The 12,627-nt window shown below is 44.7% G+C and overlaps 1 protein-coding gene across 1 annotated transcript; it reads left to right on the top strand.

Annotated features, from left to right (window-relative positions):
* The first annotated feature begins 1,285 nt into the window (after positions 1-1,285).
* On the top strand, positions 1,286-11,109 carry glo1 (glyoxalase 1). The gene is made up of 6 exons (XM_063040555.1): positions 1,286-1,441; positions 2,719-2,801; positions 6,150-6,290; positions 8,798-8,865; positions 9,410-9,499; positions 10,104-11,109. The coding sequence occupies exons 1-6, from the start codon at positions 1,367-1,369 to the stop codon at positions 10,190-10,192; spliced, it is 546 nt and encodes a 181-aa protein (XP_062896625.1). The 5' UTR covers positions 1,286-1,366; the 3' UTR covers positions 10,193-11,109.
* Positions 11,110-12,627: the final 1,518 nt, after the last annotated feature.

Here is a 12,627-nt window from a genome sequence, read left to right as displayed (position 1 = left end):
GAAAATCTGGCTAAGTGGCGCCACTACAACAACCTCTCACTCAATGTCAGCAAAACCAATGAGCTGATTATTTACTAGAGGTGGAAAACAGAGGTCCGTGAGACAGTACCTACTAGAGGGTGAGTAACTTTTAAATTCCTTGGCATTATCATTTCAGCGTGGAAGTGCCACTACAAAGAAGGCACAGCACCTCTACTTTCTCGAAAGTGTGCAGAGATTCGGCATAATAGAGCGCCCTGCTGAGTTCCTCCAGCATTTTGTGTGCATTGTGCAGAGGGTTCTGATTGGTTGCATCACGGCCTGTCATGGAAACACGCAAAGGTCGTGGATATAGGCTAATCCATCCCCAGCACCGAGCATATTTGCAAGGAGTGCTGCTACAAAAATTGCAGCATCTTACACCAAGGACGCCCATCATCCAGACCATGTTCTCTTCCCACTTCTGTCATCGGCAAGGAGGTACAGGAATTCTTACCACACAGTCATCAGGCTCCTGAACCAGCATGAACTCACCTCAACACTCAATTTCTTCCACAACCTACGGACTCACTTTCAAGGATACCACAACTCATGCTCGCAGTATTAGTTGTTTACTATTTTTTATTATTCTCATTTTGGATTTGCTCAGTTAGTTTTCTTTTGCACATTGGTTGTTTTTCAGCCACTGTGCGTAGTAGTTCATTCCTTGACCTTGAAAATGAATCTCAGGGTAGTATAATTTTGGCTATGTTTTATGGCCTCTCTTTTGCTTTTATGCTGTCTTCGACTGTTTTCGAAGGATCTCGGCCCGAAACGTCACCTGTATTTTTTTACATAGTTGCTGTCAGGCCTGCTGAGTTCCCCCAGCATTTTGAGCGTGTTGCTTGGATTTCCAGCATTTGCAGATTTTCTCTTGTTTGGGGTTGGACCTCTCTCATGCCTCTTTTTCCCCTTTACTCCACTCTAATACTGAGATCTGATTTTAGCTTCTCCCTATCGAACTGCAGGTTCCCAAATCCCTAAAAGGCAGAACCTTCGTTCAGATTGCATCTATGGTCAGCAATACCCCTAAAAAGGCACAACACGCATTGAAACGCCTCCAGGTTCTCTGCTTGAGCCTAAACAACAGCTGGCTCGAAGGTAATGCTGGAAAGATGAGCGGATGGCAGTCGGCGGTGACCAATCAGGTCGAGCTTCGGGGACCAGTCTCTTCTCTATGATTGGGTAATTTAGAGTCGGCACCGCCCGACGTATTGTCATTGGATTACCCCGACAGACGCCGTGTTAGGATTGGTGGATCCGCGGGGAGGGTGGGCCATGTTGCCAGGGATCTGATTGACAGGCAGTCGGGGTCGCCGGCTGGGCCTGGGCTGTCGAAGCTGTGGTCATGGCGCAGGAACTGACTGGCCTCACGGATGAGCAGGCGTATGCCGCTTGTTCGGAACCGGACCCGAGTACCAAGGTGCGGGCTGGGGGCTGTAGCACGGGGCGTCGATGCTCGGCGCCTTGGACTTGGAGCAGACTCGATGAGCCGAGTGGCCCAATTCTGCTCCTGAGTCTAACGTGGTGTTCGGGAGGGGCTTGGGCAGCACGGTGTCTCGGCCGGGACCGAATGGCTGGGGACGCATCGAGGGCTTGTGCCGCTGAACTGGGGAAACACAGGTGGTCGTCTGCCGGTCAATGCATCCGGGGGCAGGGTCTGAGCCGTCAGGAAGCCCTGTCAAACACTGCCAGCAGGAGGCCATGCGGCCCATCATTCCTGTACTGGTTGGAGAGTTACCCAGCCTATCCCCCTTCCAGTCGTAGCTTCTCCAAACTTCAGATGTTTGCATCTGATGAGGGGTTTCTGGTTCAACCATCTTTTGAGACAAGCTTTTTCCCTCTTACTAAATTGTTTTTAATTGCTGCTTCCACTTCTGTTGATCCCTCCCCATTGCTAAAGAAAACGAGTGCTTTCTTTGTGATGTTTGCATGTTCTATGTAACTATGTGCGTTTGATAATAGGTTTTTTATTGTTTCGTGTACTGTGGTACAGTGAAAACGTTTTATTTGTATGCCATCCAAACATCAATTCATATACATCACGAGTGTACTAGAGGAAAACATTAAAGTAATGCAGAATTCCATCACCGTTACCGAGAAAGTACAAAGTAGACAAATAAGGTGCAAAGGCCATTTCTCCAGTTCCTCTGTTCTCCCCACCACCAATCTCAAAAACCTGTGGGTTGGTTGATTAATTAACTGCTGTAAACAGTGTGGGTGAGTGACAGAATCTGGGTGAGATGCTGGGAGTATTGGGAGAAAGGTTATAGGGAAAATTGGCTGGTAGAGACTTGGAACCTGAAACTACATGTCCAAGGGAGTGGGGGAGGCAGTCTTACTTTGAACATTTGGAAGCACTTGAATCAGAAAGGGGTAGATTATGGACCAAGAGGTTTAGCACAGGGTGTACCTGATGGTCAGTATGGATGTCATAGGCTCCTCAGACCATCTAGTCTACAACAAAATGGCCTGTTTCTATTCTCTGTGATTCTATTAAATAAGATGATGGGGGGGGGAAGGTGTTGAACTGACCCATTGCTATTCAAGTTATTCCCTAGCTTACCCTCCTTCCATAGACAGACAGGAAATGAGGAAAAAGTAAATGCCTTACCAGTAACTTGATTTCTCCTCCAGTATTATTGCATGTTAACTAGAGTGCATTGATTTCCCAGTGTTCTCATAGTCTCTCTCTTTCAGGATTTTATAATGCAACAGACAATGCTGAGAGTGAAGGATCCGAAAAAATCTCTTGATTTTTACACCAGAATCATTGGAATGACGTAAGGAACATTAAAAATTGAGTAAATAATAAAAAAAAGAAAGTGAGCAAGCGATTTAGAGTTGAGAGTGAGAGTAAAAAGCACTCAAGGAGCCCACAGGTTAAACAAAATGAAACACACCATTGAGTTTGTCTGATCTGTAGTTACTTTCTGGGGTGTTGGCGTGTGTTACCTAAAAAGTGAAATGATCCAATTTGCTTTCTGGTGTTGACTAATCTGAGGTATATTTCCCACATTTTTCTGCTGATGGTATCTCTCTCTACGTCAGTTGCTTTCATTTTTGTGCTAAAATAATTGCCTTTCTAAATAGTTTTCCTAAAAGAATGTCCCATTTTATTTGTTCAGTGCATGTTCTGATTCAGGTACTTGCAAGTAAACACATGTCAGAAATGTCTACTTTCTGTTAATATTACTCATTAATATTTCCCAACGTACCTCCTTGTTAGATTATGGGTTACTGTCACACCTCAGACAGAGTGCTGTGTGATCTGGGTCTTGTGTGACATTTTGTCCCAGTGATAGTTTTGCTCCCGAATCGTTGTATATCCACACTTCACCACACTGTTTCATTTGATCTCCCAGCATTTGTAGAACCACAGAAGCGTTACAGAAATGAAGGAGACCATTTGGCCCATCATGTCTAGGCCAGATCGATGCAAGAGCAATCCAACTCATCCCATTCCCCACAGTCCTGTACATTTACCTTGCTTGCCGTGTTTGTCATTCTCCACTGAACAGCAACTCATGTTCTGCCTAGGTAGTCTAAAACCTGATAGCATGAACAGGGAGACAGAGGTAACCTGCTCTCCCTCTGTCCTCACCTACCCAAGTCCTCCGACACACATTCACTTCCTTCCAATTCCCCTCTCTCCACAGCCCGCCCCCCATAACCCAGTTTCTTTCCCCTCACCCATTCACCCCATTACCCATTTATCACCCACACTCTCCTCCTACTGTTCCCATCTGTCCATCTCACCTCCCTTATTTGGTTCCATGATCCATCGATCAGATTCCATCATTTTCAGTCTTTTATGCCTCCACCTATCACTATCTCCACTCCTCCCTCCTCCATCTGCTATCACCCCTCCTCACCTGGACCCACCTACTGTATTTGTCTCTCTTCCTCGCCTCTCTATTTTGGCTATTTGACATGCTGAGTTCCTCCAGCAACTTGTTTTCAGCCACTGCCCCCCCCCCCCCACTAATCTTGGCAGTGCATTCCAAATTTTAACAACTTCCTACATTTACTTAAAACAAGTTGTACCAAGTTGTACATAAATAACTTCTGGTTCCTTTGGCCAGTTCGGGACCTCTTTGCCAGTGGTTTCGCCCCAGCCACATCCTTCACGATGATAAATATCTTCATCAGACCTACCTTCACACTTCTCTGTTCCAAGATAAACAAACCCAGTCTCCCCAGTAACTACAATCCCTTTTCCTTGCAACTAATTTGATACATCTCTTCACCCTGTCCAAAGTCATCACATCTTTCCTAATGAGTGGCTCCCAGGACTGAACACCTGTGTGACTATTGTTTCAGTAAAGATCAGACACCTTTGCTCTGTGAACTTACCCCTTTATAAATTAATCCAACTGTTCCAGTTTATTGTTATCAAAGGCATAACTGCCTTTAAAGATGAGATTTCTGGAGCAGCAGCACAGTACAGTGATTACCAGATGAAGATAAATATCAGTTAGCATTAGTGTGAATGAAGATAAATTACAGAAATATGTACCCGGTGAGTGCCCTGGGCCCTCCTCTTCCTGCTGTGGTATATTTAGCTACACAGGCAGAAATTACTTGGGAACTATTGCATTTTGCTAGCTATCACTTTTTAAAATGCACTTTTACCTATCAGTGATTTGGGATTTAGCCCAAGTCCAGGATTGAATTTTATTTGGTGTCTGTCCTCTCTGAACTTCGTCGTGTAGAAAAGGTTTAAGTACACCCTGCCTGTTGGAAGGGTATATCCAGCTGAGGCAGGGCCTGGGCTTCTCCTTTGATCTTGCTGGGTTAAACGTTATTTAGTTGGCATTAAAAAAAAATCTAATCCAATAAATTCAACACAACAAGTCAATTGCCTGGAGGATGTGACAGCTGGTTCTGTTATAAAGTACCTTTAACAATGAAAGGGTGCCCCAAGATACTTCATAGGAACAGAAAAACAAGAGCAAAGATTGGCCATTTGGCCCTTTGAGCCTGATCTGGCGTTAACCGTGATCACGGCTGATCCTCTGTCTCAGTACCACATTCCTGTTTCCTCCCCATCGTCCTTAGAGCCCTGTGAACATAGAACACTGCAGCACGATACAGGCATGATGTTGTGCCAACCTTTTAACCCGCTGAAAATCAGTCCAACCCTTCCCTGCTACATAACCCTCCACTTTTCTCTGGGTTTATAAATCTGTCCATTTCCTTGAGTACTTTCGCAGAGCATTCTACAGGTTACCCACCCTTTGAGTGAAGAAATTTCTCCTCATTTTCCTTTTAAATTTCTCGCCCAGTGGCCTGAGATTGTGAGCATTCATTCTGGGTGAGACTTCCTCCTGCGTTTACGGTTGTTCTCAGTGTGAATAGTACAAACATCTCTGGACTTATGGATAGGGAGTGGGGGCTGTGGCTCAGTGCCTGTCGGGAAGATGAATTCCGAAGGTCATGCTTCTGCCTGAACCGATGTCCTTTGTTTGGCGTCTGCATGGTTGCCCGTAGCCAGGCCTCTGAGTATGATCAAGGGTGTGTGTCTGTTAACTGAGCCCAGCAGGAGCCAAAATGAGTGGATGGGAAATGGAATCCTGTGCAGTTCACTGGTGTGTGAAGCCACGGTCTCCCTCGTGCTGAGTGAGTCATACAACACAAAGAGGCCCTTCAGCCATGCTGTTCAAATCACCCATTTTACCCATATCCCAATGAACCTTTCCTGCCCACGTTTTTCCCTGCCCCAATCACTTTCTCATTTCATATAGCCACCATCCTCTGTAGAAAAAGTTGCCCCTCATGTTCCTGTTAAATCTTTGCCCCCTCACCCTCAACGTATGCTCTCTGGTCCTTGATCCCCCAATCCTGTGGGGAAAAAAAAGTCTTCATACTATCTGTGCCATTCAGTATTTTATACGCCTCTGTGAGGTTGCCCTCGGCCTGTCGTGCTCCAAGGAATAAAGTCCCAGCCTGCTGTAACCCAGTCCCCTGAGTGCAGGCAACATTGTTGTAAATCTTTCCTGCACTCATTCCAGTTTATCGACTCATCAGGACCTACTCCTCCTTTTCCTGGGACCTTACACCACTGCTACTCCGTTCTGTGCTGTCCATGCTCTCTTTCTCTAATGGTTATTTTTCCAACTTGCTCCTAGACTGCTGCAGAAAGTTGATGTTCCCTCGATGAAATTCACACTCTTCTTTCTGGGTTTTGAGGACAAAAAGGAAATCCCAACAGAAAAGAACGAGCATACGGCCTGGACCTTCTCTCGGAGGGCTACCATTGAGCTGACGCAGTGAGTGCAGCAGGGTGCTGAACGGGGGTGGGGGGGGGGGTGCTGCAGTACTGAGAGCATGCAGGCGTTTTGTCCACGTCAGATTCTCCTACCTGCTGGATATTCCACTGGTTACCAGAAGCATCCAGTGTTTTCCTTTGTAAAGTCCGATGGCACTGTGAATTGTAACCCATCGCCAGGCATGTTCTGTATACACAGCTGGTTCTCCACATGCAGCTTGGCTTTCTTATGAAGTTATATTCGCTAATGTGCACTGGTGCGGAAATGTGCAAAACTCACTAATACAGTCTGGTAGAGAAGGCACAGGGCGCAGTGCTGGAAAATTCGCTGAGTACAGGTGGATAGCAGAGGCACAGTGGGGTGAAGGGCCTGGTTCCATAACCTATGACTCTATTTTCACTGGTACCTTTAGTGCTGTAAACTGTCCTAAGTCATAATATTCTCAACAAGTCACGTGTGCCGGGTCTGGTCAAGGAGGGAGATTCTGAAAAGAATCTGAGAGAGATTGAGATTACTGGGAAATTAATTCCCAGCTTGGGGCCAAGACACGATCACCAATATGTGAGGTAAAATTGAAGATGGACAAGATGCAGGAGTGAGAGCGAATGTGAGGGGTTCTGGACTGGCAAGGTAGAAGGCCCCAAGACTGGGGGTTTGGAAAGTGGGGTTAGACTTTCAAACTGAGGTGCAGAAGCTGATGTGGGTCATCGAGCCCAGAGTGGTCTTGACAGTACATGTGAGGTGGGAACCGGCTGGGAAGGGCAAGGCCCAAATGGCTGCCCTACGCAAAAATCCTGGTGACCTTCAACTGAACCTGGAATTGGTCTTTTCCCCACTCACTGGAGATTTTTATCCATTCACTGTAGACTCCTAATTCCCCTTCTTCATCCTTCCTCCCCTCCTGGTTCCATCCACCTACCCATCACACATTTCACCCTCCACCCTGGCTTCCCATCTCCCTCATCTGGTTCATGGTTCCATTTGTCTTGCCTCTTCCTGATAATGGTTCCCAATATTCACATCTATTTGTCAGATTCCAACACTGGTAGACCTTGTGTTCCTCCAGCTGTTGTCTCCACCTTCATCTTCCCCTCCCCTCACCTGGTTCCCGGTTCTACCTACCCCTTTTTGCCTGCCTCAATCTGTCGTGCTCCTGCTTCAGATTTCCAACTCTATTACTGCCCCACTCCTAATCTAACTCCATCTGCCCATCATCCTTCACGCCCCCCCCCCCTTCATCTACCAATCACTTCTGGCTCCTGTCTTACCCTTGCTCCTTTCCTTTCTATACTGGCCATCATCCCTGTTCACTCAGTCAGGGTTTCAACCTGAAATATCAGCTATTCCTCTCTCCCCACCTACAAGTGCTGCTTGGGTTACTGAGTTCCTCCAGCAGATTGTCGGTCCACATTCCAGTTCTTGTCTCCCTTGCACTGACCTGACAATCCTCTGGACAGGGACCTTTTCTCATACCCCATTATCAGGATTGCATGGAGTTGCTGCCAGAACTCTGTAAGGGAGCCCACAGAATAAGGGTTGTGCTCATTGTCCAGCACTCATGGGTCCAAAAAGGACTGTCCTTCTCTCATCGTGATAAACATAGAATATGACGATGAACTGTTCTCTGACTGCAGAGACCTCCTGACAGGTAACAGATGACTGGGCGGATTGGCTTCTGGTCTTGTCTTTGATTGCATATGTCTGTGTAGAGAAAGCTGTGTATAAACTGAAGATGTTGAAAAAGATTTTAATAGGGAGGACTGGAGGGGCAAGGAGAAGAAGTTTACAGTAGTTGTGGAGAATAAGGAATGGAAACTTGGCCCAGCACAGAAGGAGGAGTGAAGGCATGGGCCAGGGGCTGATGGACAGGCTGAGGGTGCTGGCTGAGGTAGTAGAGGGTTAACTGGTGTGGCATGAATGGAGGAGACTTGAAGTTCAGATATCCTGGTATAAAGTTCCTGCTGGAAGACCATTAAGCTACTATCTATATTTCTGGTCATGCTTATGAGATCAACAGAGGAGATCGGAGGATGGCAGCAGTACTGGAGCATGTTAACTAGAGGCATTTGTCCAGTAGAGATGGACATCTTGGCTTTGTGCTAAATAGCACTAACACTGTGGTACTGTGTAAAGTTACTGAAAGTGGCCACTTCCTCAACAGAGCAGTAACTGGGCACGGGGAAGATTGAAAGATTGGGGTAGGATCTGAGGAATTTCTTCTCATCCAGGCAGTGTTGGGTGTTAAAACTTGCTGTCTGGATTGTTGGTGAAGGCAAAAGCTCCCACCACGCATACAGGTCAGTCTGCCAAGAACATGACTGAAAGCTGGGGAGATCCACCCCATTGCTGTTGATCAGATGGTGAGGCTCAAATGGGCTCTTTCTCTTTGATGAACTGAATGATGGTACGAAGCTGGTAAAGCTGCCATCCTTGGGTGGGCCAGTCGATGAGGGAATGTGCCGGGGGGAGCGGCTTCCTGATCATTCACTATTTTTTGTACTTTGTAGCAACTGGGGCACAGAGGTGGATGAAAACCAGGCCTACCACAACGGCAATTCTGACCCCAGAGGATTTGGTAAGCCTAGTCCCCTTGATTCTCCTAAAAGCTTTGCAGGTCATTTGGCCAAATGGGAACAAAATTCCTATATCAGGAGGTCTGTCCTCTGCTTTCTATGTAGCTCTGAGTAGGGGGTGTGGTGGGAAGGGGTTGGCAAGAGGTCATGGTGGTGGTCTACAGTCAGATTTCTCGACTGGGCTTGTTAACAGTCTTGGTGTTCTCGGGGTGAGAGGAAATCACAGGTTCCTACTCTAGATCCATCTGCTTGGGAATGTGTTCCTTGCCTTTCCTATTGCCAGTCTGTGCCTGATAGAATCATACAATTCAACAGTGGGGGCAATTTGGCCCATGGTAGATGATTGGTGCTGGACCGAGCTCTGATTCCTATTTATAGGCTGACTTTGAAGGAGGTGGCTTCTGCAGCACCAAGTTTGGACGCTACAATTTGGGGAGTTGGTGATTGTCCCTCCATGTACTGCGACAATGACAAGTGGCTGCATATTCAATCATCACAGGTAGTCAGTGCTTTGAATTTTCATCTGGAGATGCTCCTTACCTGCAGGTCACTTGGGCATTGCTGTCCCTGACGTTTATGCAGCATGTAAGCGGCTTGAGGAACTCGGAGTAAAGTTTGTGAAGAAGGTGGATGGTGGTGAGTCCTTTTGTCTCTGTGCTTTCCTGTATGACAACAGTTGAATGTACTGACAGAATAAATTCCAGATCCTTATTATACTCAGCAGGTCAGGCAGTATCTGTGGAGAAAGAAAAAGAGTCAATATTTTGGGTTGATGACCTTTTGTCGTAACTGAAAATGTGAGAAAGTGAGACAGAGGGCAAAGAAAACAGAAAATGATTGGACTGGGGTGGTGAAATAAGCTTGTCCAGGTGGCACAATGCTTTTAGTGCTGAGCAAATGGATCTGTCATAAACATGGGCAGATGAATCAAGGCAAGTGGATACCGTGCTGGAACTGGACATCTATGTCTCTGTCCTAATACAGACTGTTCCTCTTGTTTTCCAATTCCCTCCCATCTCTACAACTTAAAAGCTCACTTGCTTATTGTTCCAGTTCTGAAAAATTAACTGATTCTCATTCCACGGACACTGCCTACCCTGCTGATTGTTTCCAACATCTTTTGTTCATATTTCCAACATGTTTTTTATTTCTGCGTTCCTTTTGTTCCAGGGCAAGTAAGGTGAGGGGAGGTGGTGAGAAAATATGCAAACCAGTGCAATCCGTTTTGTTTTTGCTTCAGGTAAAATGAAGGGGCTCGCTTTCATCCAGGATCCAGATGGTTATTGGATAGAGATTTTCAGCCCAAACCAAATGCTTAAGATAGTATGAATTGTGGAGCACGAACTCGACGACAATTTGGATTCTTCAATACAGAGCAGTTGTCATTGAACCTATGCAGCGTGAGATTTAATAGAGTTTTTGTGACCTGGCATTCTTAATGCTCATCTTTAGGTGGTCACTACCAGCTTCCTGGGAAATTATGAGCTCATTAATTAACAAGGGTGATTGAAGCTTAAATTTTCTGTAGGCATGAAGTCTCCAAAAAACATTTGTGTGAAACCTTTGACTAATCCTAGTGTACAGAAGTACAAATTCTTCAGTGATTTCTAATATTTGCTTGGATTACCTCTTAATTTCAGCAAAGGGGGCAGAAGATAGAAGGTTGAATTCTTTTCCCCGGCACATAAAATGTTTAAGGTTCTAAATCCACATTTCCACTTCTATTGAAGTGGTTTCAAACTGCAGTGTAATTGTAAATTCAGTGCAAAATGGTTGGATTAAATCACTCTCTGTAATCATAATTAGTGATTTTGATTCAAACTTGTTAGAAAACCATGAAGTGTCTTGTCAATTAGTGGAGATAATCTGAGAGCCATTGCTATTTAAAATTGCAATCAAGAATTGTTGTTGAAATTTGGTTCCCTTCTTCCATCTAGCCTTAAAATAAATTCTAATTCGGGTGGGAAAATCTAGTCCCAAAACTGTAGATTATAATCTGTCATCACGGCCCAGGGATTTGATTTGTGTAAAGCATACCCAGGCTGCTCGCTCATTAAAATCTTGTTGGTATTTAAACTGTCTTAATCAGAAAGATATACTTTTGTGTTTTGATAACATCAGTGTGCCAGGCCCACTCTTGGCACGGTCTTGATGAGAATTTGTAGATTAACTGAGTATTGATTTATGTTAAATAACAATTATTATTACGTAGATCCTAATCTATAATAAATGTTTACTTCGCTGTTGATTTCCGGAATTAGACTTTTTAAAAATCAAATGTAAGCTGGACTTGAGATCCTTTTGAATTAATAGACCCAAAATTGTTTCCCTGTACTTCGGCACACCAACAAATCCACTTCCTGTTTGTACAGCACCACTCTCCTGAAGAATGGAAGCACTCTGACTGTGCAGCCCAATTGAAATTGGTTTATTGTTGCATGGACCAAGGTACATTGAAAACTTGTTTTGCATGCCATCCATACAGATCATTTAACTGCAATATTGCATTGGGGTAATAATATAAAACAATAACAACACAAGATAAGTGTTACAGAGGAAGTCCACAGAGGGTGCAAGGCTATGATCAGGCAGATTTTGAGGTCCAGGGTCCATCTTATCAGGAGACCAAAGGGGAATGTTCAATAGACTTATTACAGTGAGATAGAAAATCATTGAACCTGGCTTTATATCTGCTTGATTGGAGGGGAGGGAGAGTGAGCGTCTGGAATGGGTGGGTCTTTAATCATGTTGGCTGCTTTGCAGAGTCCATGGTGGGGAGGCTAGTTTCTGTGATGTGTGGGAACTATATCCACAACTCTTATCATTCCTTCCCTTCACAGGCTGTCCAGTTGCCATATCAAGCTGTGGATGCTTTCTATGGTACATTGATTAAAAATTAATGGGGGTTAAAAGAGATATTGCCAAAAAAAATTAAATCATTTTCATCAATGGCTTTTCCCGATTGAACCAAGTGTCTGCAATCCCTACAGAGGCCACTGGCCAACATGTCTGTTACTAAAAGTCATAACCAATCCCACTGTAATGTTCTTCCCCACAGTTTTGTACCTCCTCTGTATCAAGTATTGCTCTGATTTTCCATCTTTTAAAGAAGCAGGACAGTCTCTAACTTTTAAGTAAGTTTAATGCATATTTTTACAAATATGTTTCATTCTCAAACGTTATCATTATTCTCAGTAAATCAATATATCATTTCTAATCTTCCTACACAATTTACATTGAGTTATCAGTATTTTCCCTGTATACACAAACCATTTGATGTGAGTTCCAGCTGCCTTTGTGCAACGGTGAGAGGACCTGAAACCGGACTCTAACTATGGAACCTCTGGCAACAGCACTGAACTTAGTGTCCCTCAACACGTAGTCCTGAACCTTGGAACACATTGCTATGATTGTGGACAGTTCCTTATAATTCTGCTGCAATTGGCTTATCTTGACATGTGCCCCTGAGAACAGACCATACGTCATAGACCTCCTCTTCACAGATGTATAGTCAGATATTCAATCTCGCCTCTCATTTTCTCTTTATATATCTGAAAAAATTCTTGCATCGTCTTTTATATGATTGGCTAGCTTACCTTCATAGTTATCATGTTTTTTTAGTTGCCTTCTGTTAGCTTTTAAAAGCTGCCCAATCTGCTAGTTTACCACTAATTTTTGCTTAATTGTATGCTCTGTCTTATGCTCTTATGGTGTCGATCACAGTTGCCTCATCCTTCCTTTAGAATACATCTTTGGGATGTATC

Source organism: Mobula hypostoma, chromosome 2, assembly GCF_963921235.1.
Source record: "Mobula hypostoma chromosome 2, sMobHyp1.1, whole genome shotgun sequence".
Taxonomy (NCBI): domain Eukaryota; kingdom Metazoa; phylum Chordata; class Chondrichthyes; order Myliobatiformes; family Myliobatidae; genus Mobula; species Mobula hypostoma.
The sequence above is the reverse complement of the archived record's forward strand: the minus strand, read 5'-3'. Positions and strand labels throughout refer to the sequence as shown.